The sequence below is a fragment of the Bipolaris zeicola genome, assembly GCF_000523435.1.
Source record: "Bipolaris zeicola 26-R-13 unplaced genomic scaffold scaffold_12, whole genome shotgun sequence".
In the NCBI taxonomy this organism is placed as follows: domain Eukaryota; kingdom Fungi; phylum Ascomycota; class Dothideomycetes; order Pleosporales; family Pleosporaceae; genus Bipolaris; species Bipolaris zeicola.
The window spans coordinates 255,260-278,948 of record NW_006912061.1 but is presented as its reverse complement, the minus strand read 5'-3'; the positions used below and the strand labels follow the sequence as shown (position 1 = coordinate 278,948).

Here is a 23,689-nt window from a genome sequence, read left to right as displayed (position 1 = left end):
CATCTCATGCGTTCTGGGCCGAACCAAAAAAAACGTAACTATACCGGCCGAACAAACGCTTTTGTGCGTGGTCGCAAGCATTCATCTGTGCCTTTTTTTTCCCCCTTTCTTCGGCAGATAACTAGGTAGCTACTAGCTTTTGCTACGTTGGACAAGAGAGGGCGAGTACACGTTGTTTTTACGTGGATTTTACGTAGTTAAAAAAACGATGCATTACGTACGGATTCTCTAGGATCGAACTTTTTACTTTGACGGACTTGCATATACCCTGTTGATTACGAGGGCCGGTGGTGGGCTTTTTTGGTGCCCGAGGGGGGGGGGGGAGTCTCGAAGTAAGACGCACGCACGTACGCACGTTAAAGTATGTCCAGTGAGTCGGGGTATGTACGTAAGTACTTATGTGAGAAAGAGGGGAAAAAAAGGGTCTTTTGTTTTTTCCAGGATAGTAGTAGAAAGACCCTTTGTTGGTTCGGCGGATAGGTGTGTGCCTCGGTTTCTTACATAACTTTAGTAAGTCATTTTACCAGATCATCTTTCTCGCAACAAATCTTACCCTCATCACCCCAACCTGTCTGAGGTAATTGAGGCTGAGGAGCACGCAGGGATAACATGTATCCATCTGACTTTTTTCCTGTCAGGAAAAGATAAATCGTAAGAAAATGTGTCAACACGATGGTGTTTCCAACCGTTTAAGACCCGCCTACTACTACTTAGTCCCAATCCGGTTATCATCTCATCGACCTGGCGCATACTTAATCTTCCGGTCAAAGTTGTACAAACCATGAACCATGACCTTTAATACTATCTTCCTTCCCCCCCCCTTCCCCGAACCCTTCTTCCCTGGAGTACCATGAAAAGTACCATAACCAAGACCTGTATTGTATAAAGATACATACGAACCCTCCCAGTCCCCGAGTAAATTTAGGACCAAAAAAAAGAGTGCTCGTGCACACAAAGGTGCGACAAGAGTGCGCCTGTCTTCCTTACTAGACTATATTTTTCTGAATGCAACCGTGCACTGTTGATGTCCGTGTCCGTGTGTGTGCTCGAGTCATTACGCTGGGATTGAACCATCCAGGGTTATCGTTGTCAGAGAGAAAAAAAAAGATTGTGCGCTGGAAGTTAGTGTTTGGGCGGGTGGCGTGCGGAATGAGGCGGTTACGGGCCGTTGTTTTGGGTGTAGCGTGGGAAAGGGAAGGGAAGGGAAGGGACCGGACGGACGGGAGATGTGTGGTGATGTGTGAGACGTATATTGAGTGGTTGTGATAAGGAGCTGTAGAGAGTCTGCGCGAGTCAGAGTGTGTTATACAGAGAGCAATTATACAGGCTCTTGGAGGAATAAAGATAGCTGATGTTTTTCGTGTACTTCGTGATCCTAAACTGGAAAACTGTTGCTGTAGGATTCAAGACAAACATATCGCAAATACAAGCGAGTAGATTCGCAGATCCCTCGAGATGCTCTAATGCCAACCAGTACTGCGCTCCCCGTATTCTATAAAAACGCCCGTCTATGCTTGTCCCAGTGAAAAAGAACAATTACCATCCACCACCAGCGGTAACAGCCAGTCCAGCCACTCGCTCCATATCGCTCTGCTTCTTCTTGCCCACATCGCTTTCGACCTTGATGTACGATGTATATATTAGCTTCTGTTGATCAACACCTGTAATATGTGACCAATGTGCCATCATATCCTTCATGTGCGATCTTGATATCCCGTCCACAATGTCCTCGGAGGCGTGGCCATTTGTGCTGGCATCATTGGCCGTTTCGTCTTCCGAGTCTGTGCCTGAAAAGTACGCTTCGTCGACTCTTGCCAGCCACTCCTTCTGCTCCTTTGGACCAGGCTTTGGTACGGGCGCATCGTCATTTGCTTTCTGTATGCCCTCGTAGACGCGAACCTCTTCAACCTCTTGCACTTTGACTTGTCCACCCCCGTTAGTGCATCCTCCTGGACAGGCCATGACCTCGACATATGCATAATCTTTTACGCCTTCACCTGCTGCTCCTGCTCCACCTGGTTTCCTACTGACGCCCGTCCTGCCACCTGGCAGTCTGCTTGCTCTTGCTGGCTTCAGTCGCCGCACCAAGTTTTGAATATTGCGGAAACCGTAGAATCGTGCTGCCTTGATGATAGTCTCTGAGCCTTGAACCACTGAGTATTCCACCACATCGGCATTGCGGCCTCTTACTACTGATATCGAAGATCCCGGATTCCGCGCCTGATATGTTTGTAAGATGTGGTAAAGATAACCTCCAGAGGATCCTGCGGTAACACTCTGGTTCTTCCGGCGCGAAGAAGGGAACAAGAAAGCATCCAGTTTGGGGTCGGGAAATGGTGTCCGGTCTGATTGAGAAAGTGGGGACCGAGGAAGATTGGCAAAGTTGATACCGCGGGCGGCGGCAAGGTGTAGCAGTTCGCGAGCAGTAATGACGCAGTCAGTATCCCGTATCTTCTCCTCGGACTGGTTGTAGCTCGGTAACCAGGCAGCAGATGTGAGCTCGCCACGACTAGCTTCAAGCTTCTTGTCAAAGCAAGGCATGATTGCCAGATGCCATATCTGGGACGGATGTACGTGGTAGCGCTCGCTGAGGACCGACTTCACCAAGGTACCAGTGAGCGCCTGGGGCGATTTAAGGCGCGAAAGGTGTGGCAGAACGTATGGATGTGTCTTTTCAGCATAGCATATCCACCCAGGACATGCTGATGTGAGGATAGGTGCCTTTGGGATAGTATCAATTGCGCCTTCAGATCCGGGTTGTGGTGACGCTTTTACTGCAGCGGGTGAGAGCGCATTTGTAACCTCATCTGCTGCTGCTACCAGGCAAGCCTCTCTCATGGCGTTTGTGTCAATGATCCAAGTAAAATCACTTCCCTTGTCGCCGCCAGTTCTCAATCCATTTGGTCCGCTGAGGAGCTGTGAGATCATGTTCCCAGCCTCTACTTCGGAAACATTGAAGACGGCTGCCAGGCTTGCGCGCGTCTGCGGTGAAACGCTTGCGACGAATAACTTTCCCTCGGGCTCATCATGGCTCCCATTTACAGCGCCGTTTGTTCCGTTATGTCCGCACCCGTTTGCGACGCCATTCGTCCCGTTTTGTGCCTGCCATGGAGTGCGCAGCGATCGGTATTTATCGAGCGTCGTTAGAACTTCCGTATGCGATTGCAACGAGACTAGAACTGCTTCAGCGCTCGTTACACATCCTGAACAAGCGAGACAGTCTGTCAGCGATATCGAAGCGGGTGGTGGCGGTTGCGAGGCAGCGGCTTTTTCTTCCGTCGTGACTTCATAAGCATTCTAGCAGATTAGTATGCGCCCGGTCCTAAGCCAATACAAACAAAGAGCGTACCGATGTCTCTTCTTGTTGCGCAGGAAGTGTTTCAATAGGTTTTATGCACGCGACACCCGGCGATATGAAGTCGTTTAGGTCATCTGCAGAAAGAATGGCACTCATAGTGCGCAAAGGATTGGCGGGGAAACGAGGGGTGGCAAGCGCCGGATATTGCAGTAGTAATTCAAGAAGCAAAATAAATTTGACCGTCAGACGAATAGATAAGAAAGACAGTTGCCTGCGCAAGAGGATATCTGTTGCAAAATCAAGAAGGAAAGAGGGACGCAGGCCAAATACATGCAAAAGATTCCTGGTGCGAAGCCGATGTCGCGGAGAATAGGACCCTTTGCAGTCACGTAACGCGCCAGCCTATCGATAAGCTTGCATTTCTAAAAGATTCGAATGACAAACCTCCGCGGCATTCTTGCCACACTGCCGACATTTCCCACTAGCCCTTAGTCTACCCAATCTCACGTGCATGTTTGACAGAAGTTTACAGCTATGCTATTGGTTATGGTCTATAGGTCGGCCCCTGAAAACGAGCAAGTAAACAGATCGGGGGTCCAAAGGAGGAGTTGTATGTAACCGATAAAAAGAGTATTATACTTTGTAATCTGAGTGAAATACAGTAGTGGTAATACTATCTTCGACTTCTCTTTCTTCTCTCATCACTTAAGCACCTCTTGTTCTCCACCTGACACACCCTCACTCTCTACATGGCCAGCCCTGCAAATCTTCGTACAACTAAACCTCCTATCCGGCTCCTGCTCGCTTGCAACCTGAACAGATGACGATTAAAAGTTGAAAAAAGAAAGAAACTGAAGGTATCATAACGACAAAAATGCTGAAGCGGCCGTCCCATTCACCCACGTATCCTCTGTCACCAAACGCCCGACGAAAGAAATATGAACAAAAAAACTCAAGGACTCGACTTATACAGTGTACAAGACCGCTGGGTATAAGACGTTGCGCCGATCGTATGCTCGAATAGACCAAATGCATGCGGTGGCGGTTTCGGTGTGAGACGGCTCATGGTTGTGTTGGAGCAAACGTTGCTTGTAGTCTGTGCTGTATGCCCAGTGATATTTTTGTATCGCGCATGGCTATGCACGACTGGGGACTCCCAGGTTTCGGGAGTGGGGGCCGGAAGGGATCCAACAATGCTTCCGCTTCAAAAGAGTCGTTGCTGAAGCAGAGAGGATAACACTGAGCCCAGGTCGTGATGAAACGGAAGGTATTCGCTGTGCACTTCATGCTTGCACACAAGGCATATGCTACTCGAGCGTAGCGGCTTTCCACAAACAACCATATCCTTTCTGAATTCCAACTCTTTTGTGATGGCTCTTCACTCAATCAGTGGTTTTCGTACACCTCCTACAATCGAAATACCAAGAGCGCGTAGGCCTTCAGGGTCGTTGGATCGAATGATAGTGCTAGCAGGAAGCATAGGATTTTCAGGTGCGACATGTGCGGCGTCCTTGGCGGCTTGTTCAATGGCTTCCATCTCTTGTTTGCAGCCAGCATGATCAAATGGACATACAACGATGGGCTGGCGGAGCAAGATATCTCGCGCTGACGACATTTGTGCCTACGGCTGGTAAGCAGTTGAAATCAGATTGTACCTGCTTCAGCTTACCTTTACTGTAAGATAATACTCAATCTTATACAGTGTACCAGTTGTCGTGAAGCCATTTACAGCGTACATTGGGAATTCTTTCTGTCCTCTGGGTATTATTCCTGTATTATCTCGTAAATCCTTTGCCGGGAAGACGAGCCCAAGATTGGTGAAATAGCCCGCTTCAGGCATCTTGACTCCGACTGCCTGTGTTGTTTTCACTAATGTCTTCACCTTCCGTGTCGGTTCGTCTCCTTCGTGGTTGAAAATAATCTCCTCATCTATGCCAACCGTAATCTTTTGTATCGTAACTTTCTTCGCCTTGTTCAGCCAGTCCGGGTTTGGACTCAGCTTGATGTATACTGAAACCGGATCGAGCGGACCATAACTCCAACGCGGCAAACTTATCCCAAGGGTGACGAGGTGATCCGTCACTCGTTCCGCACTCTCTGGTCGATTGTACATGCCAAATGTGGAGAGGGTATCGTATCTTTGTATCGGTACTGCGAACGGGTACTTCTTCTGTTCCTGGGGTCCTTGCTGAACCGTCACGACTAGTTCGTAGAATGTCTCGGCCGTACGACTCGGTAACTGTAAGCTTGCGGGCGGGACTCTCCGCGCTACCTCCTCGCCGCCGCGTCCGTATGGTATGAAGATGACGAAGGGCAGGTCCATGCACAATACGCTTTCGTATTCTTTCCCAGGCGAGCATCGGTACAGGAGCATTTCCTTGCCCACAATATCCGTGATTTCCTTGCGCGGGGCGGCCAAATGCCTCCTTGCGGCCGAATCGGCGGAGGGGTGTATCGTCTCACGACGGTGCAAGGCAATGGTAACAAGCGAGACATTGACAGGTGCTGAGATACCAACGAGTGGGCGGATCTCGACTTTGCCTTCTATTCGGGGCTGAAAGGTGTCAGCATTAGCCAAGTAGTGTTGCGAAAGGGCTGCGCGCCGTGCAGCGGCTCCAGATGGGCAAATTGGAGCGCCAGGTGTCCAATGACGAGGGGAACAGGCTAAGAGCACGTACAAGTGTAGCTGATATTCCAGGATAGCCGATCAGAAAGTTACTGTTTGGCGGTCCTGAGACGCGCACAAAGGCCGACATGTTTGAATCTCACGGCGCAAGCCTGGGACCGCAGCTGGCGCTGCATGAGCGTGACCGTGGCCTTTGAGCACCCAGGCCTCGCGTTGAATATGGTCGCTCGAGGGTGCAGTGAAGTGGGCGACCAGGTAGCTGTGCGAGAGGGTGTGCTGGAGCTACTGGTAGGCAGCCTTGAGGGCCGCGGGAGTGTGGGGTTAGGGCGATGTAAGGCGCACGCCTCGAATCTTGAACCAGCGGGGTCTCTCTGGATGGGCGACAGGGGAACCTGAGGGTGCGCAGCGGGCCGACCGGCAAGGAGGCGAGGAAGATACGAGATGGAGCGAGTGGGTGCGCGGGCAGGCTGGAGCCTGTGGTAGGTTACTATGTCCCAAGACTGAGTAGGGCTCTGGCTGTGTTGAGCTGAGCTGGACTTGGAGCTTGGAGAGCTGGCGCGCCTAGTGATGGAGCGGAGCACCAGACCAGGGCATATACCAGGGGCACGAGAAGGCTAGGGCAATGGCGATGATAGCGAATGCAGGGCGATTGCAACAGTGTACGTAGTGATGGGGCTGACGCACCATGTTCTAGCCGCGGCGAGGGTGGAGATGGTAAGCTCTCCAACCTCGCCGCGTCTGTTCCTACGCATCTGCACGCGCAATCCTTCCCTCTGCCCAACACCACTACCACCACCGCCATGTCTGTCACCGTAAGTTCCAACCAATATCCTCTCGATATTTTTTCCAGGAGACAACCTTCTGACTGCGCCAAGCTACACACCACCAAAGGCGACATCAAACTCGAAATCTTCTGCGAAACCGTCCCCAAAACCGCAGAGAACTTTCTCGCCCTCTGCGCATCTAGCTTCTACAATGGATCGCCTTTCCACCGCATGATTCCCGCATTCATGGCTCAGACCGGCTCGCCCGCCTCCGATCCCAAGTCCAAGACTTCGACCTCCATTTTCGACACGCCGAACCAGCTCTTCGAAGATGAAATCAGGCCAGCGCTGAGACACAATGCCAGAGGAATCTTGAGCATGGCGAACAAAGGTCCGAACTCCAACGGCTCCCAATTCTTCATCACGTTTGCCCCCGCTCCACACTTGGATGGGAAGAATACCGTGTTTGGCAAGGTTCTAGAGGGCTGGGAGGTCTTGGATGATATAGAGCAGGTGCAGGTGGACAAGAAGTCGCGCCCACAGGAAAGGATTGAGATCAAGAATGTCACCATACATGCCAACCCTCTGGCGGGCTGAGCAACAAGCCAAGCAACGGAAACGTCACGCATGATAACATCACTCACTACGAGTATCACACAAGCACAACCACCGGCCATCAAACTAGGGATTTGGAAACTTTTTTGTATTCATCGGGGCTGGCGAGGCCCTGGTATCTTCAGAAGCGCCGACCCATTGCAACAAGAGTCAAGGAAATCTACAGCACGTGGAATTGATCGAACCCTTATGCGCCATTGGTAGTCTCACCATTGGTGGTCGCACCGTTCGTCGCAGCATGCTCTTCGTAACCCTCTGTCTTCATGTCCTTGAGACCTAGATCCTCTTCCTCTTCCTCTGTCCGCTCGTAGTCCTCGACCTTGATTTGCGGATCGGGCTCTGGTGCGGTAAAGCTTTGCACATAGCTGCTGGCAAGAGGGTCCTTGAGGATAATGGTGAACTTGTCGTCGCCGTTGATGGCTGCTGAGAGACTGTTGAAGAAAGTGTTCCACTTCTGTTTTGTCTCTGTGTTCATGGAATCACCGCCATCACCAGCATCGAAAATCGAAGATCTCAAGTCGTCGCGTACTTGGGTAAGGAGACCTTCGATAGTTGTGAATCGGCCACCAAGCGTACCAGGCTCAACACTAAGGTTGAGTTCAGGGCAAGACATGGCGCACGACTCAGCCTTGAGGATATCTCGCGACAGATCCTCTTTGTTATTGACTGCGACAGTGATAAGACGACCCTTCTCAGGAACTTCACCACCAGTCTTAACTTCATTGCTGCGGTCTACTGCACGTTAGCGAGTGATCATGTCGCATCCCTTAGGTTCCAACTTACATCCGCAATGGTCGCACACGGTGCTCATCAAGACTACTTGCTTGAAGTGAGGAATATTGACCATCTTCATGTTGGTAGTGCAGGGCTTGGTGCATCCGGGACAACTGGCAGGGAACGAGTAAACTTGGTTCTCCAGAATATCATCATCGTCTACGTTGTTCACCATAGGCTGATGAGCCGAAGGCATTTCAGGGTACATTTGCGAAGCGTGGTACTCTGGTCGGATCTCCGTGGCAGGCGCCTCACCGCTGGTATCTCCAAGGCCTAGCGCTTCGTTCTGTGCTGCAGTTCGCGCGTACTCGTTTCGAGAGTATTTGCCCGCGGCGAGTACACTTGGAGGCTCAATGGACGAGTTACCGGCAGGGTCGTCAACCGTCACCTTGAACGGCAACTTCTCTCCACTGGCCATTTGCTTGATCGTGTTGATCACGCCCTGTAGCTGCTCGTAGATCTCTGGTACCACTTCCTTTCTCTCATCCTGCTTTTGCTCCAAGTCTTGTGCAACCATGGTGAGAATGCCTTCAACGTTGGTCAGCTGCCCTCTCCCTGGAGGAATCTCTAGATCGATATCCTCGACTCGAAAGATCGCTGTGTCGCTCTTGATAACTTGTCGGTTGAGGTCGTCGGCGTTGTCGACCTTGAGAGAGAAGCGCACTCCTTTTTGTTGTATCTCGCCAGCGGGCTGGACCTCGGAGTTTTTGAAATGGCAGTGTGGGCATGAGAAGGACATTAGAACGATCTCGCGGAAGAACGGTATCCTTGTGAGGAGCAACCGAGTAGTTCCCTTGAAGAGTGTTAGCTGGTTATATGGAAGTCTTGCCGCTACACTTACATTTTCATGGCAGTTCATGCACAAACTTTCAATCTCATCGACAACTTTGCTGCCATCTTCAGTGTCTGGCTGGGCGCTGGCCTCCTCGACCTTGCGGCCCATATCCTCAAAGAGGTCCTTTGCGAGACTCTTGTGTTGTGCCATGTTGAAATCGGGTATTTGATTTTTTTTCGCAGACTGAAGTGAAAGAGATTGAATGCTGGTTTATGTGATGTGACTCTGCAAGTCCCGATGACGAAGGTGCTGGAATTTTTTTGAATCGCCCCGCGTCACATAGCGGGGGTTCGCTAAGCCGCGGCGCATCCTAGCAAGGTGCGGTTACTCAGCCCTACGGAGTTCACATGGCAAAATCCATAAGGTCGAGGCCGCCACTGGCCGAGTTCTGCGACTTCTTTTTGTCGAGCATGGCTTGCAAGCCACCTTTGCGTGCTTTTTGTCTTTGCTTGCTGCTGGCATTCAGTGTCTTGGGCGCGTTGTCGACTCCTTTTGCCGGGGTCTTTGATGTTGGAACGGGTGCTGCATCTAGTACAGGTGCTGATTTCTTATCCTTTCTGCGTGCTTTGTGGCGAAGTGCTTGAACTGTCTCCCGATGGCACATCAAGCAAGTATAGCGGATGCTTTTGTCTAGCTGTGGTAGCTTCTTGGATCCCTTATTGTCGTTCCTTATAGGGCCTTCACCGGGAAGGTGGTTTGAGACTTTGCATGACCATCCTGGAATCATAATGTTTCCACAAGCGTTGCAAATGCTGCGTCGATAAGCATCGGCTTCTTTACTTGGAATTTCGATCTCAGCATCTTCGACAAACTTGTGATGTGCCCTCCCAATGAATGCTGCTGCCGTTGGAGAAGAGACGGCGAGGAGCTGAGCAGCCTCTTGGAGGAATCTCGCCCGCGCTATGGTTTCATTGTTTGGTGCCATTGTTGGAGCACCTGTGTGATCTTGGTGCAGAGCTTGGAGAGCTTCCTGCAGGTCCGATATCAGCACGTGCCTGCTTCTTATCATAACGCCGATCTCCGACGCTAGCAGCTGCAGGTCCCCTCTCGCTTGACAACTTTCTGGGTTGGAGTGTTTGTTGTTAGCCTAGACCGCGATTGCTTGCGCCCATGTACCACACAAACAATCAATTAGTAGCAATTTCGGTCGCAAGCTCACTGAAATCTGCTGCTTCGAGACGCCAAGCATGGCAGCGCCTGAATTGATCGAACAGCAAGGGCTGCGGATAGCAGTCGAGGGTTGCGGTCACGGAGTGCTGCATGAGATCTATGCATCAGTCGCGAAAGCATGCGAGATCAAGGGTTGGCCTGATGTGGATCTTCTGATCATCGGTGGAGACTTTCAGGTACGTGTATTGATCACAGTGCTCTCACAGTAACCGACTTTGCAGGCTGTTCGAAATGCCTCCGACCTCAAGGCAGTATCAATGCCTTCGAAATACTACGCCATGCACGACTTCCACGAGTACTACTCAGGCGCACGCCTAGCCCCATACCTCACCATATTCATTGGCGGTAATCACGAAGCGAGCAATTACATGTGGGAGCTTTACTATGGCGGGTGGGCTGCACCGAGGATATACTACATGGGCGCAGCAAATGTGATACGACTGGGTCCGCTGCGTATCGCTGGTCTGTCTGGCATCTGGAAAGGCTACAACTTCAAGAAGCCACACTACGAGCGCCTGCCTTATAACAGCGACGATGTGAAGAGTATCTATCATGTTCGGGAGCTTGAAGTGCGCAAGCTTATCCAAATCCGAACGCAAGTTGATATCGGACTGAGCCACGACTGGCCACGGGGCATGGAATGGAAGGGCAACTTCCGACAGCTTTTCAAATGGAAGCCTGACTTTGAGCAAGAGGCAAAAGATGGTATACTGGGAAGTGTTGCTGCCAAAACAGTTTTGGAACGCTTACGACCACCTCACTGGTTTAGTGCTCACATGCATGCCAAGTTTCCTGCTGTATGGGAGCACGTGGACACTTCGAACAGTACGGAGCAAAGTAACCATACAGAAGGTGCGCCTGCAGCAGTAGTGAGCGCAAGTGAGATTGATCTCGATATGACAGACGACACGGGTGTGGCAGCACCAAAAAATGACGCCGAAATCGACCTTGACATGGATGAAGACGAAGCTCCCGCCGCACCCGCTGTGGAGAGCAAGGAGAAAAGCAAGCCCACGACGACCGAAAGCGAGTCCGAGATATCGCAGGACATTCGAAGTCTGTTGCCAGAATCCTTTTCCCGTCCGAAACTCGAGCCTGTACCGACGTTACCCTTCCCCGAAGAGATCACGAACAAGACGACCAAATTTCTTGCACTGGACAAGTGTTTGCCTAAACGGAACTTTTTACAGTTGCTGGAGATTGAGCCACATGAGCCTGGCGAGCTCCAACGTCCGTTGGGACTGCAATACGACAAGGAATGGCTGGCCATCACCCGCGTGTTTGCTGATCATGTGCAGGTTGGAGACCCGCATTTCCAAGTACCTCGAGACAAAGGAGATGCTTTCTACCGACCACTCATAGAGAAGGAAATGGAGTGGGTGGAGGAGAACATAGTCAAGGCCAACAAGATGATGGTGCCGGAAGACTTTGCGCAAACGGCGCCTACATACGATGCAGCATTGGGCATTCATGTGCAAGAGCAACCGAGTGAGTACACCAACGCGCATACCCAAGGATTTTGCGATCTAGTGCAGATTCCGAACGTGTTTCATGCGTCGGAGGAGGAGCGGGCACAGTTAGCATCATGCGGACCAAGGCCTGAACAACAGCGGGCAAACCGAGGGGGAGGTAGAGGTGGGGGCAGAGGCGGCTGGGGAAAGAGAGGCGGTGGGCGCGGCCAAGGGCATGGAGGGCGTGGACGGGGCGGAAGAGGCGGACGTGGTCGGGGAGGGTGGTGATGAATGGCCAAGTGCCAAACACAAGACAGATTAACCCGTGCCCACGTGATGGGAGATTGGGCTCCTCTGCGTTGCAGAAGCAGACTCGGGCTGAGTTGGCAGCGCATGAGGAGGTTGGTATTTTGCCAGGCCTTGTATAGCTTTGTGGAGAAGTGTATCTCGTGCTCAGTGTGAGCAGCGCAGGCATATGCAGTCCCCGCATTAGCGATTTTAGCGACGAGAGTCGCAGGCAGGCACAGGGGAGCACATGCTCATGATGATGATGTACATTGATAGTTATATTGAATGCCCCAGAGACTAGCTGGAAGCAGAGTACACTCGTGGACGGATGGGGCTAGCGTAGGGTAGTCGACGTGGTGAGATGCAAACATTGGCCCTATGGGAGGCGGTTGACGTGAGTGATGGCGCAAAAGTCTGGAGACTAACGGTTGTTACAGAGTCAGAGGTGCATCAGGGTCTAAGCGCACCACTCGACGGTTTGACGGCAGTCCCTGCACGATGATGTAGACGACGGTGACGGTTTGCGGGACCGCAGCTGGTGCAATCTTCCGTCGCTGAGGAAAAAAAGCGGCGGTTGGCCTTTTTGCAGCCGGTCGCTGGCAACATGAGCCGAAGCCGTTGCGCGTACCAGGCTGGTTCTGGACGACGACAATTAATAAGAGGGTGGCTGTGATATTGGGTTGCGCCCTCGTCCTACGTCACAGACGGGGGAATACAGATAGCCATCCATGGCCTCGTGCCCAGTGGTGTGTGCCCACCGCCCGCAGCGGGGCTGGACGGATACACGACATGCGGAATGCCGTCTGCGGACGGGCATGTCAACACCACCAACGCGCGCTTCGATCGGAATACACTTTTTGGCCTCGGGCTTGTTTCGCATGCTGCCTGGGGATCGTATTGATCTGCACACACTTGGTTGGAGATTTAATTTTCTTGCTGCTCGCTTAGTCGGACTCGATATTGCAGACTACACCCACGCACACCGCACAGAAAGGACAGCTGGAGGACTTTGTGGCAAAAGGATTGCGCGTGCTGGTCAAGACGCTCCAGGGCTTATCGCTGTTGGGTGCACGCCGCCAGGCAACAGGAGGCGACGAGGCAAATTCTGGCCCTGCCCACGGCTGCCGAGACGACGTGTGTGGTCTATGGCGCATCCAGATGGCTTGGGCAACCCTTACAAACGCCGCATTTCTGGGGGAGGCTGCTATTTTCAGCGCGTTCGTCGCCAGCAATAATCAGTGACACACGGGTTGGTTGCACGCGGTTACGCCCGCTCTAATGCCAGCTGGCTCGCCCGTCGACAGGCCGTCCAGAACACGCCGGCACGTCATTCCCAGTCGTTAGCCCCGCCGTTATTATGCATCGAGACCATCGCGATCGGCGAGACCCTGAATCCCCGACCCCTGCAGTTGCACACACACATACGCACACACTTTGGCTTTCTCGCGGGTGCCCACCTGCTCATCTTATTATTTCACTCGGGCCCTGGATGACCTTAAAAACCTTTCGCTGCCCTTGCATATCCTGCCTTTGTCCCTGCTCCTCGGCTCAACTCGTCTTACCATCCCTTCGCCCATTCGCTCGTCATATCCCTCCGCTGCCATACTTCATTTCCTTTCCTCGTTCCTACCTACCATCTTGGTCAATCAATCCCGGACAACGCCACCCTGGATTCTGGAACGTCCTCCGCCCTCGTTCCCTAGTGGTAAACGCGTGGACCCTTTTCCCCTTGGGAGGTGGATCATATTATCAATCCAAGTCTATACCATTCAAGTAGACCTATATAGATCCACACGCCTCCCCCCCACCCACACTACCCTCTTCACAACCACCCACCCATACCACTACATTCAACCACAAACACCCACCACTACTACAATGGCATCCCGCTTCGTCGAGAACCTCGAAGAGGTCCCCAACAGCCACCCACATCTCAATGTCTCCCTGGACGACATCCTCGCAGAGGAACGCCGCAAGAGGTCTTCATCCCAATCATCAGGGAGTTCAGAACCTCGCCGCTCAGGAAGCACCTCTGCCGCCATGATGCCAACCTCGCCCACCACCGAAAGCAAAATCAAACGGGCCTTCACCATCGGCGGCAAAAAAGGTCGTCGCTCATCATGAGCGACCACAGCCTAATGCGTTCCCCCTTGCATGAACGCCTTATCCTTACTCTACTCACAAACCCCCATCATGTAACAATGGTTATACCACCATGACGATTCTGTATGCGCACCACATGCTCTCGACCAAGTGTTGGAAGAGAACTATCCGTCGCACACCTGACGTGCCATGGTCCGTCATTTCTCCTCCCCCCTGTTGGCTCTAGCCAGCAAAAAACGTCTGGGAACGTCATCAATCCCGCCCACTCCCGCGAAAGTCGGCTGCCTTGCCCCACTGGTACTACAATCTCCAACCCCGCTCCAGTCAAGGCAACTTTCCTTATCTGAACGAGAGAAGCCTGGCAAAGTCCTCGGCTACGCATCGTGTCTCGGTTAGGAAAGTAATGACGAGGACGGTAGCCGAGGAAGGGGGAATGTGGGGGGACGTTTTTGTTTTTCGCAACATTTATTATTTCCTCTGGATAGATGAAAGAGGCAAAAAAGTTTATTGATTCTACAATATATGTACATGGATCAGAGACATGTACTCAATATTATCTATTTTATTCTTGACTCTTATCGTTTGCCGCCCCGCTGTGATTGTGCTAATGTGCCACTGCCAGCAACACTGACATGACCCGCCCAAATGCCCACCCTAGTTCCAAAAATCCCACGTCCGCAGGCAACAGGCACCTTTTTTTTTTTTTTTACTATCTGGCCAACACCACCAAAACGTCATCACTGTCCACCCCCCAAGTCAAACCAAAACAATCCTCATCATCCCACCAACCCCAACTGATCCTTATTTCCATCTCAATTCGACGGTGCAACTACCGTTCTAGTACTGATACTATATCGTCCTTCTCGCCTTGGTCCTTGGGGACACACTGACGCGTAGCTACCAACGAGGCAAAAACACTTGGTGTCTCAGTAGGTAATTCGCATAGGCAGCCTGTGCGGATAAGGTATGGGATGGTGTATACTCGATGTTGAGAGAGAGATCGAGATCGAGATCTGCTGGGAGACATAGGTGGAGATAGGGGTGTTGTATGTGTGAGGAAGTGCTTGTTTGAAGAGGGGGAAGAGCTGATAATAGAGGGAGATGAGCGATAGTGCGGTGTTTAGAAAACTTGGGATACTATATAATCACCGGTTGAGTCTGAATACTTGGACGAGGTTTAAACTGAAAAGCGACTGCAATATAGCGTAGGGGAATCAATGTAACCGACTTGATTGATCGAGGAATAGTCTGCACAAATGTCTTTCTCAACACTGGATCCGACTTATGTCTAGCGGAACCCAACATTAGCGTTCCAGTGCGGCCTTATGCCGTCACAAAAAGAACGGCAGTCATGCAGCTGGACCAAACATGGCTCTAAAAGTCACAAAAGAGTCACTGGTGGCTTATCCCATGCATTTATGGTCGTGTATATCAACCCGTCCTCGCCAACAAGCGGCTCCCTAGTCCGTGGTATCTCATATCAAATCGTCATGCCCATATCGTCCGTCTCTCGTTCGTCAGGTCCAGTCCAGCGCTTATTTCTTGCCAGACTTCTTGATACCCTGCGATCCCGTGTTGAGCGGGCCCTTGCCCTTTCCGACGGTCTTAGCAAGTTCCTCGCGCGCCTTCTTGTCTGTGTATATTGTCAGTCTACCTATCCGTATGCTTCCTTGTGTGGTTGTGGTGGCACTTCGGAAGGCGAAAGCCCGAGTAGAAGGGGATAGGTGGTGGGTAACGTACCGGCAGCGAGCTTGTTCTTGTATGCGAGGTCGTCCTCGTCGAGCTCGGCAGCCTTCTTCTTGGGCTTCTTGTTGTGAATAGGGTTGGTACCCGCTGAGTTGCCGCGTTAGCCTTGTGCGGGAAATATAACGTCTTTTGTTCGACCCCGCATCGTTTGTGCGCAGAGGCTTTGGTGTTTACATACCTCCCTGTCCTGAAGGCATCTTGAGTGTGGGGTGTGTTACGAGGTAGTTTTTTGGGAGAAAGGTTAGAGTGGAAAGTATTCACTGGAGGCGTGGAAAACGAGGGTTGGTTGCGGGCGGTGAGAAAGGGTCTCGGTCTTGAAGCCTAGGAAAAGTGGGATGGTCTGCACCGCCACCATTTCGTGGCTCGTAATCACGTGATTTTACCATCTACCTGGGATGAATCCATCTTAGCGCTGACCGACTTGTTGGTTGTAAGCATATCTCGACCAGACTACAGCATGTTGCGCAATGTATGTATTTAACCAGCCACCCAATCCTATCTGTGTTACTGTGGTCGTGTTACTTTGATCCTCCGAGGACCTATACGCGACGTATGTATTGGCACTTGCTGGTTTCAGCATGAGTCAACGCGCTCCATCACGCCAGTCCACACGGCTCCACCGCTGGCTATCAAGTCATACCCTCTGGCATGAATCATGGGACTTTTACAATTCAGCCCTATTGTCACGTCTATGATCCCGTCGAGCGGCTTTGCAACAACCGAGACGGCAACGCTTAAGGGGCACTAAACTCAAACACTGACAAGCACCATGCTGGCAATCCCGAAGTTCTGTCGAGGTGAAAACAAGACAGCCCAGCCTGGAGCCAAAAGCTTCCTGCAGCCGCAATTTCCTTGAGTCTAGGCTTGGCCTGCTTGCGGTGAAGCAACTACTACTCATTTGCGACTAAACAGCCGACAATCTTGACCACTCCGAGGTTAGAGCAAGCACTGATCGCTCTGTCGGCTCAATCCCGCGCTGCAAACCCCCGAGAACAACGGCGCTTTAACGCTTTGTCACATGATGCTCATTCGTGGAAAATCACCTGCGATGCCACCCCCAATCCACCAAAGTGGATCGAGTCTCCTTGTTACGAGCAAACTATTGAGCCTCGAGGTTCGCCCCCAGATTCGCTAAATACGGTATGATGGGGTTGAAGGAGCTGAGCGTAGACGCTTTTTAGCACTAGAGCAAGTTGTTGAAGCTTTCCAAGCGAGATGATTCGTGGTGATAAGTATGGGGTTCCCGGAGTAGCGGCAGACTACGAAGATTAGGTATGTTGGTATCAGCGTTCCCGAGCCCATGGGGTTTTATGGGCCTTACTATATTCAATGATAGCTATTCCCCTATGGGCAGATATGAACGTGCCATGTATGTATATATGGCCAACCCAGTCTCCCCTGTTTGCTCTCCAGTCCTGAGCTCCACGGATCAACCGCTGTATACTCTGCGGAATTCGAGCCGGACACACCTTTATCGATTATTTTGAGAGGTAGATCCAAAGAGTCAACGTCAAGATGGTTTCCGCAACGAGAGCGTACAACTGGTACATCTCACTCGTTGCTGCATCATGCATGGTTCTCTACGGTTACGATGCGTCTGTTTTCAACGCGCTTCAGAATTCCGATCATTGGAAGGCTTATTTCAATAAGCCGGGGCCTAATATCATTGGGGCCATTAATACTTCCTATACAGTCGGAGCCGTTGTAGCAGGATTCTTCATGGTGAGATAATATTCAAGGGGAATAACATCAAGTATACTAACGTCTCATGTAGGGCGGTCCTCTTGCAGATTTTGCCGGTCGAAGAGCGGGTATGGCTGCTGGAGCGGTATGTGTCATTATCGCAACGTTGATGCAAACATTCGCGCCCCGTGGTCAAATTGGTGTCTTCATCGTCGGTCGCGTCCTCATCGGTATCGGGCAAGGTCTTGCGCTCACAGCTGGATCCATTTTTATTTCCGAAGTGTGCCCCTCTGAGATTCGAGGCAAGATCATGTCTTTCTGGCAAATGTTCTACTCGGTTGGCTCCTTCATCGCCTACTGGATCAGTTTCGGCACGTCCAAGAACCCGAAGAAGCTCGGTGAGTGGGACTGGAAGATTGTTGTCATCTTCCAGATGCTTGTTCCCATCATCATTCTGTCTCAAGTCTTCTTCATCCCGGAGTCGCCTCGCTGGTACGTGCAGAAGAGTCGTGACTACGAAAAAGCTCGTCAGTCGCTCCGTCGCATTCGTGACACTGAAGAGGAGGTCGAAGTCGAAATCACGACTATCCGAGAGGCCATTGAATTCGAAGCCGAAGCCATTTCCTCCGGATACTCTGCTCTCTGGAAAGACAAATCAATCAGGAAACGCATGTACATTGCCATGATTGTAAACGGTGGCCAACAAATTACCGGTCAAGGCACTCTCAACACCTACAGCTCCATCATCTACAAGAAGGTTTTCGAAAGCGCAGACACAATCTCGCTCATCAACGCGCTCAACGCCACTTTCAGCATCCTCTTCACTCTCAACGCAACATGGACCGTCGACCGCTTCGGTCGCAAGTTCCTCTTCATCGTCGGTGGCATCGGCATGGGCGCCTGCATGTTAATCGCCGCGACCGTCGAAACTCAAACACCGTCGCTCCCCAACGGCGCAAAGTCACAACCGGTCGGCATATCCATTGTCTTTATCATGTTCCTCTTCGCCTTTTTCTGTAAGTCATTCGTCACCTCCCCTCAAATCCCAACTCCTACTAACAACATACAACAGACAAACCCTCCTGGGGCGCAACCGTCTGGATCTTCACCGCCGAAATCTTCTCCATGAACGTACGCGCACAAGCTGTAGGCATGTGTTCGCAAACCCAAAACGTCGTCAACTCCATTGTCCAGCAATTCTTCCCCATTTTCCTCAAAAATGAAGGATTTTACGCTTTCTACATGTTTGCTGCTATCAACATCCTGCTTGCGGTTTTTACGTGGTTCTTTATCCCGGAGACGAAGCAGGTTAGTCTGGAGGAGATGGATGCTCTGTTTGGTGGGAAGAACCATGTGGCAGAGGGTGCGGTGATTGAAAAGGCGGAGGAAAGGGGAGAGAGTGTGGGCGGTCAAAGTGTGGGGGAGAAGGGGGCGACGGATAGGGTTGAGAGGGTTTGATGTTGATGATATGGGATTCGTGGAGGGATACTCTGGTACGAGAATGTAGCCAGTGTGCTGTATTGCATTACGAACCTTGTTGCAGCCAAACCATGGTTCTGGCTGTCATGACACTTATTGTTCAACGTGTTTTATGAACCTAATCTACTACATATCTCAAAGGGCGTCTAAAGTCAACTGTCTGATGAACAAACTTCAAAACATGGCATTCATCTACAGCTGCTTCCCTAGCCTCCTGCTCAAACCATACCAACCAGCAGTCAAAATGCCCACCACCACAAAGACCAAACCTTCCACCACAATCAGACCCTCCACCATAATCAAACCTACCACTATCATCGAACCCATAACTACCATCATCATACCTACCACCACAATCATCAACCCTTTATCCCAACACCCCCCTTCCTCTCCACAAAAATCTCTCTCTCTCAACAGCAACTACTCAACAGCCATATCCCTCTCCTCATCCCTAATCCCGCACACCAGCGACACCGCAACGCACCACATCAACTCATACTGGAACCCGACGCCCACGCGCCCCATACGCATCCCATACGCCCGCTCTTCCACCTCCTGCCTCTTCTCCTGCTGCTCCTTGTCCTCTAAAAACACACTGCCTTACCTGCCACACCCACCCAAGGCACCGGTGCACCACCGGAAAGATAATGTGCGGGATTACTGTGCGGAGGGGGCGAGGGGGTGGGATGGGTTGAGGAGGCAGAGGGTGGAAGATGGGGAGAAGGAGGTGGGGAGGGTGGATTGGACGTGGGTAGGTAAGGGTGGGAGGGTGATGGAGAGAGGAGAGGGGAGGGGGGAGGTGCCGTGGGGTTCTTTGGGGTTTGATGTTGTGGAGAGGGGGGTGTGGTGTAAGGGTGATGGGGAGGAGGAGCAGGAGAGTGATGGAGAGGAGGGGGAGGGCGATGGGGAGGAAGAGGGGGAGGAGAAAGAGGAGGAAGAGAAGAAAGAAGAAGAAGAAGAAGAAGAAGAAGAAGAAGAAGAAGAAGAAGAAGAAGAAGAAGAAGAAGATAACAATAAGGATAAGGAAGAAGACGAGATGATTAAGACGATAGATGAATACTTAGAGTCAAGAGTTTTCTTCAAATAGAAATACTGCATTAGTTTGGCAAGTACAGGTTTGGTGAAATATTCTGTATGTTTTCCATAATTTATGCTACTGACTATAGGATGATTCGGTTACATTTCCGTGAAGTGATCCATGATTCAAGTCCCACAAATCAGGACAATAGGATTATAGTATTTTAAAGTTCTCTTGGTAGTATAAGAGAGAATTCAAATGTTATTTCCTTCAAGTTTAGTAGTTACTGTCTTGACAGCTCATTTTGATTTTGTTGCACCATCCTATTCAAAACTCCCTACAACCAATGAAGTCATGCTACTAGTACCAAGCAACTAGGCTGAAGAGGCTGATCGGAGCATGACAAGAGAAACAACACGATGAAGACAGCACGAATGTTTACTGCACATATGGGAGTGTGGGTGTGGTAGACTGGGTCTAGTCATGCACTACTGGGCGTTGGGCCAGAAAAGAGGCATTTACAGCCCATCCCTGACTCAAGAGCCCACATCCATGGATCCGGATACCCCGGACCCATCTCCACTGGATAGAAAGGCCCATGGCCATGGATGTGATAGCCGTGACCCGCCTTCACAAGGCAGAAGAGATGCACGTCAGATGGATTTGCATTAGTCCAAGGCTGGTATGCTGTCTGAACACTTTGATTCTATCCTATTCTTGTTTTGTGCTGTATATTAAGTTGTTGTCTGGATTACTGTTTCCTTAACTTGTTCAACGCTGCCATAACGCCCTCGCTCATATTATCATCAGGTTGTTTCCTCTTCGCTGGCGTTGCCACTGCTGGTTGGGCCTGGTTGGCCTCCAGCTCGCGCATTGCCTGCTCGTCGTCTTCATTTATATCTTCGGCAAGACGGTGATCAGGCCGCTTGTCGGCATCCAATGCAGACGTTGCAAAAGGAGCAGATCTCTCCAGCTCCTTTGCAAGAGGTACGGCGTCGTCGATCCTTTGACGTGCTGTGTCACCAGCAACTGCCGCACTTTGTGCCTGGTCCTCACCTTCTGTCACGGTTGGTGGGTCATTGGCTTCCTGGACAAGGCCGCCCCGCCTTGCGGCCTTTTGTACCCTAAACGGTTCCCGAACGGCATTACACCATCGCTGGACTTTCTTGTCACCCCAGCCTGCGATCAAGCCAATCTCCTCTGGGGCAGCGTTGATTGCAGTGCGGATGCTTCCAAAGTTGGAGACTAAGCCTACAGCGTCTGTTTTGTTGATGCTGCGCGGCACCGTGATGAAGTCGACTATGTTCTCAGCGTAGGAGCCTGCCTGCTGAGCGCGGATACTGGTCGGGGCTGCATTCTCAAACGTCTTGAAGAGCTCGAGATAGCGGCCGGCCTCCTGGGCGCTCCAGCACAGCATGACGGTGACGTTGTTGACCAGGGACGTCTTGGACAGCTCTCGCAGGGGGTCTTCGTGGTTTTCAATGTCGACCATGGTCAGCAGGATGCGCAGTGTGTACTGGCCCTTGAGATCGCGGATGCGGTTGTAGATGTACTCGGGGTGCAGGCGGTGGTACTTTAGGGACAGGAACAGGGCACAAGTGGTAGCGCCGACGACATAGTCGGGGGCGATGTCTGAATACTCCCAGGCAACGGCGCGCACATTGTTCAGGATGGGATTGCCCTTTTGGCGGGGCGAGACCAAGATGGAGCTGGGCGCAGATCGTGAGGGCAGTGCCTGGGGCTTCGGCTGCTGGACCTTGGGCAGGTTACTAGGCGCGGGCGGATTGGCAGGCCCGGGGCGGGAGGTTTGCGCAGCAGCATGTGCATTTGCTGGGGGGGCCGGGCCAGAGCCATGAGCACGCGGGCGATTGTCGTGCATGTTGGCCAGGACGAGAGGGCAGCAGCAGCAGCAGCAGAAGCAGCAGCAGTGCAGCTACAGCCGCGACATGGAGTTGTGAGCCTGTGCCTGGAACCAAGTGTTTCGCAAACGGGCGATGGGAGGGTGACACACCCTAGCACCTGGACGCGGTTTTGGATCGCGGCCGCGTGAACCGGGCGTGGGCGGGTCACGTGCAGGCTCACAGCGCAGCCCTCAGCCCAAACCGCCGGTGCACCCCATCGTCTCCTTCGCATCTTCACATCTCCCGCCGACCAACGACCCTCCTTGACCCACCGCCACCACCACCACCACCGCCGCCAACACCCCCAGCCCCCATCACGCCCTGTACATCGCCGCCATCTCTCGCCCATCGCTGCCGCCCCCGCCCTCGCATGCGCTTTACTGAGTAGAGCGCCCTCCCTTGCTACCGCGGTCGACCCGCGCAGAGGCCGCCAAGCGCTTTCAACCAGCCCGACCTCCCGCCTCCACTCTCGCTCTCCTTCACCCGCGCTCCCTCTCCGCCGCCCGCCTGCGCTGCCGAGCCCTCGTTCCACGTCCGACCCTCGTGAAGCGGCCTCTATGTCGGATCACAGCGCCAAACGCCAACGCCTGGACTCGATCGGAAGATTCTCACCCGCCAGCCCGCCCTTTGACGTCGCTGCCAAGGCGAGCGGCCAGACGACAAAGACGCTGCCCCATCCGCGCACACCCACCTCACCACCCTACTCCTCGATGAATTCGCAATCCAATGGAGGCTTTTCCACGACAAACACCACGACGTCGTCGGACCGCTCCCCGCAATCCTCAGTCCCCATGGCCCACTCGCTCTCCCAGTCGGCCGCATCGGCATCCAGCCTGCACCCCTTTCCCACCCCGGCCAGCACTGCCGGCTTCCTCTCCAGCGCCAATGTCGATAGCGACGGCGATGCGACGATGGAAGAGAGCGCTGACGATGACACTCTTCGCTCGCGCTGCCACAGGCTGTCCAACCACAACCGGCAGGCCCAGTCACCCTACACGCCCGACGGCCGACTCAAGGCTGCCCAAGGAATCAGCGGCTCCCAATTATTCAAACTCAACACGGACCGGATCGAAAAGTCGAGGCCGCACGCCTCGCAAAATCTGATCCGTCTGTACAGGCTCGAGCCACTCGCCAGCTCCGTAGCCCGCAATGACCCGGTAACAGGCGAGAAGATTAACAAGCTTCGCAAGTCCTACGAGGGTCACATCAAGCAGATGCAGATTGCCGGCAAGCCAAAAGCAACAAAAATGGATGGCGTTTTTCGCGATCTGTTGATGCTGCCAGAAGAGATTTGGTTGCCCAACCACGTGCAGAACCGAGAGGCCGACAAAACCGCCCTGACGCCAGACGGCACAGGTCTCACCCCAGATTTCAGCCAACTGCTCGATAGCGCATTTGCAGGCATGGGTCCTGGACCTCTTCCCAACGCAGATGCTGCCAAGTACAAGGCATATCTGGGCACTGACGACACAGTCAAGCCAAAAGCACAGGACGCTCCACCACAGCGAACGACACCATATACATCGTCTGCGCCAACACCCAATAATCACATTAATAGGGGTCTAGTCAGGCCAGAACGATCAGGGTCGAAGCGTGCATATACTGATGCTGCATTTCAAGGCTACGGTGAAGGCTTTGGAGACGACTATGCAGACTCGACCGGAGGCGAAGACACACCAGGAGGGAGCCTGGCAAACAAGAGACGGAAGCTGCAATTCGAGCGAACGTCGCATTCGGTGGAAGTAGGCGGCGCACGACGATAGTAACGTCGAAACTTTCTTTCGCACTCATCAGTTTACACAGCATCGGGGGTTTCCGGCTCTCTCCATAATCGGCGTTTTACAGGAAAATTTCGGGTTTACGAAAGCAGCAGGGGTGATATCGAGGGTTGTGCATTAGGCGGGAGAAACCGTCCATCATTTACATCATCATCACTAT

At 52.3% G+C, this 23,689-nt stretch overlaps 11 protein-coding genes across 11 annotated transcripts; 5 read left to right on the top strand and 6 right to left on the bottom strand.

The window, feature by feature from the left end:
• Nucleotides 1–1,536: 1,536 nt before the first annotated feature.
• COCCADRAFT_22856 (uncharacterized protein) lies at nt 1,537–3,454 on the bottom strand (the record flags this gene model as incomplete). The annotated part of the gene is made up of 2 exons (XM_007709854.1): nt 1,537–3,297; nt 3,350–3,454. 2 exons carry the CDS (start codon nt 3,452–3,454, stop codon nt 1,537–1,539), a joined length of 1,866 nt encoding a protein of 621 aa, XP_007708044.1.
• A 1,222-nt stretch (nt 3,455–4,676) lies between these two features.
• Nucleotides 4,677–6,054, bottom strand: COCCADRAFT_85036 (uncharacterized protein; the record flags this gene model as incomplete). Its single annotated transcript, XM_007709933.1, has 3 exons — nt 4,677–4,919; nt 4,968–5,852; nt 5,977–6,054. 3 exons carry the CDS (start codon nt 6,052–6,054, stop codon nt 4,677–4,679), a joined length of 1,206 nt encoding a protein of 401 aa, XP_007708123.1.
• A 670-nt stretch (nt 6,055–6,724) lies between these two features.
• COCCADRAFT_33211 (uncharacterized protein) lies at nt 6,725–7,285 on the top strand (the record flags this gene model as incomplete). Its single annotated transcript, XM_007709890.1, has 2 exons — nt 6,725–6,736; nt 6,800–7,285. The coding sequence occupies 2 exons, from the start codon at nt 6,725–6,727 to the stop codon at nt 7,283–7,285; spliced, it is 498 nt and encodes a 165-aa protein (XP_007708080.1).
• A 205-nt stretch (nt 7,286–7,490) lies between these two features.
• COCCADRAFT_85105 (uncharacterized protein) lies at nt 7,491–9,062 on the bottom strand (the record flags this gene model as incomplete). The annotated part of the gene is made up of 3 exons (XM_007709932.1): nt 7,491–8,035; nt 8,087–8,870; nt 8,919–9,062. 3 exons carry the CDS (start codon nt 9,060–9,062, stop codon nt 7,491–7,493), a joined length of 1,473 nt encoding a protein of 490 aa, XP_007708122.1.
• Nucleotides 9,063–9,255: 193 nt separating this feature from the next.
• On the bottom strand, nt 9,256–9,837 carry COCCADRAFT_22852 (uncharacterized protein; the record flags this gene model as incomplete). Its single annotated transcript, XM_007709853.1, has 1 exon — nt 9,256–9,837. One exon carries the CDS (start codon nt 9,835–9,837, stop codon nt 9,256–9,258), a length of 582 nt encoding a protein of 193 aa, XP_007708043.1.
• A 262-nt stretch (nt 9,838–10,099) lies between these two features.
• COCCADRAFT_33208 (uncharacterized protein) lies at nt 10,100–13,945 on the top strand (the record flags this gene model as incomplete). The annotated part of the gene is made up of 3 exons (XM_007709889.1): nt 10,100–10,258; nt 10,304–11,777; nt 13,599–13,945. The coding sequence occupies 3 exons, from the start codon at nt 10,100–10,102 to the stop codon at nt 13,943–13,945; spliced, it is 1,980 nt and encodes a 659-aa protein (XP_007708079.1).
• Nucleotides 13,946–15,459: 1,514 nt separating this feature from the next.
• On the bottom strand, nt 15,460–15,867 carry COCCADRAFT_1542 (uncharacterized protein; the record flags this gene model as incomplete). The annotated part of the gene is made up of 3 exons (XM_007709835.1): nt 15,460–15,557; nt 15,665–15,757; nt 15,849–15,867. 3 exons carry the CDS (start codon nt 15,865–15,867, stop codon nt 15,460–15,462), a joined length of 210 nt encoding a protein of 69 aa, XP_007708025.1.
• Nucleotides 15,868–17,185: 1,318 nt separating this feature from the next.
• Nucleotides 17,186–18,811, top strand: COCCADRAFT_33206 (uncharacterized protein; the record flags this gene model as incomplete). The annotated part of the gene is made up of 3 exons (XM_007709888.1): nt 17,186–17,392; nt 17,445–18,369; nt 18,426–18,811. The coding sequence occupies 3 exons, from the start codon at nt 17,186–17,188 to the stop codon at nt 18,809–18,811; spliced, it is 1,518 nt and encodes a 505-aa protein (XP_007708078.1).
• A 202-nt stretch (nt 18,812–19,013) lies between these two features.
• On the top strand, nt 19,014–19,919 carry COCCADRAFT_33205 (uncharacterized protein; the record flags this gene model as incomplete). Its single annotated transcript, XM_007709887.1, has 2 exons — nt 19,014–19,601; nt 19,749–19,919. The coding sequence occupies 2 exons, from the start codon at nt 19,014–19,016 to the stop codon at nt 19,917–19,919; spliced, it is 759 nt and encodes a 252-aa protein (XP_007708077.1).
• A 682-nt stretch (nt 19,920–20,601) lies between these two features.
• On the bottom strand, nt 20,602–21,729 carry COCCADRAFT_1540 (uncharacterized protein; the record flags this gene model as incomplete). Its single annotated transcript, XM_007709834.1, has 1 exon — nt 20,602–21,729. The coding sequence occupies one exon, from the start codon at nt 21,727–21,729 to the stop codon at nt 20,602–20,604; it is 1,128 nt and encodes a 375-aa protein (XP_007708024.1).
• Nucleotides 21,730–22,308: 579 nt separating this feature from the next.
• COCCADRAFT_85121 (uncharacterized protein) lies at nt 22,309–23,514 on the top strand (the record flags this gene model as incomplete). The annotated part of the gene is made up of 1 exon (XM_007709931.1): nt 22,309–23,514. The coding sequence occupies one exon, from the start codon at nt 22,309–22,311 to the stop codon at nt 23,512–23,514; it is 1,206 nt and encodes a 401-aa protein (XP_007708121.1).
• Nucleotides 23,515–23,689: the final 175 nt, after the last annotated feature.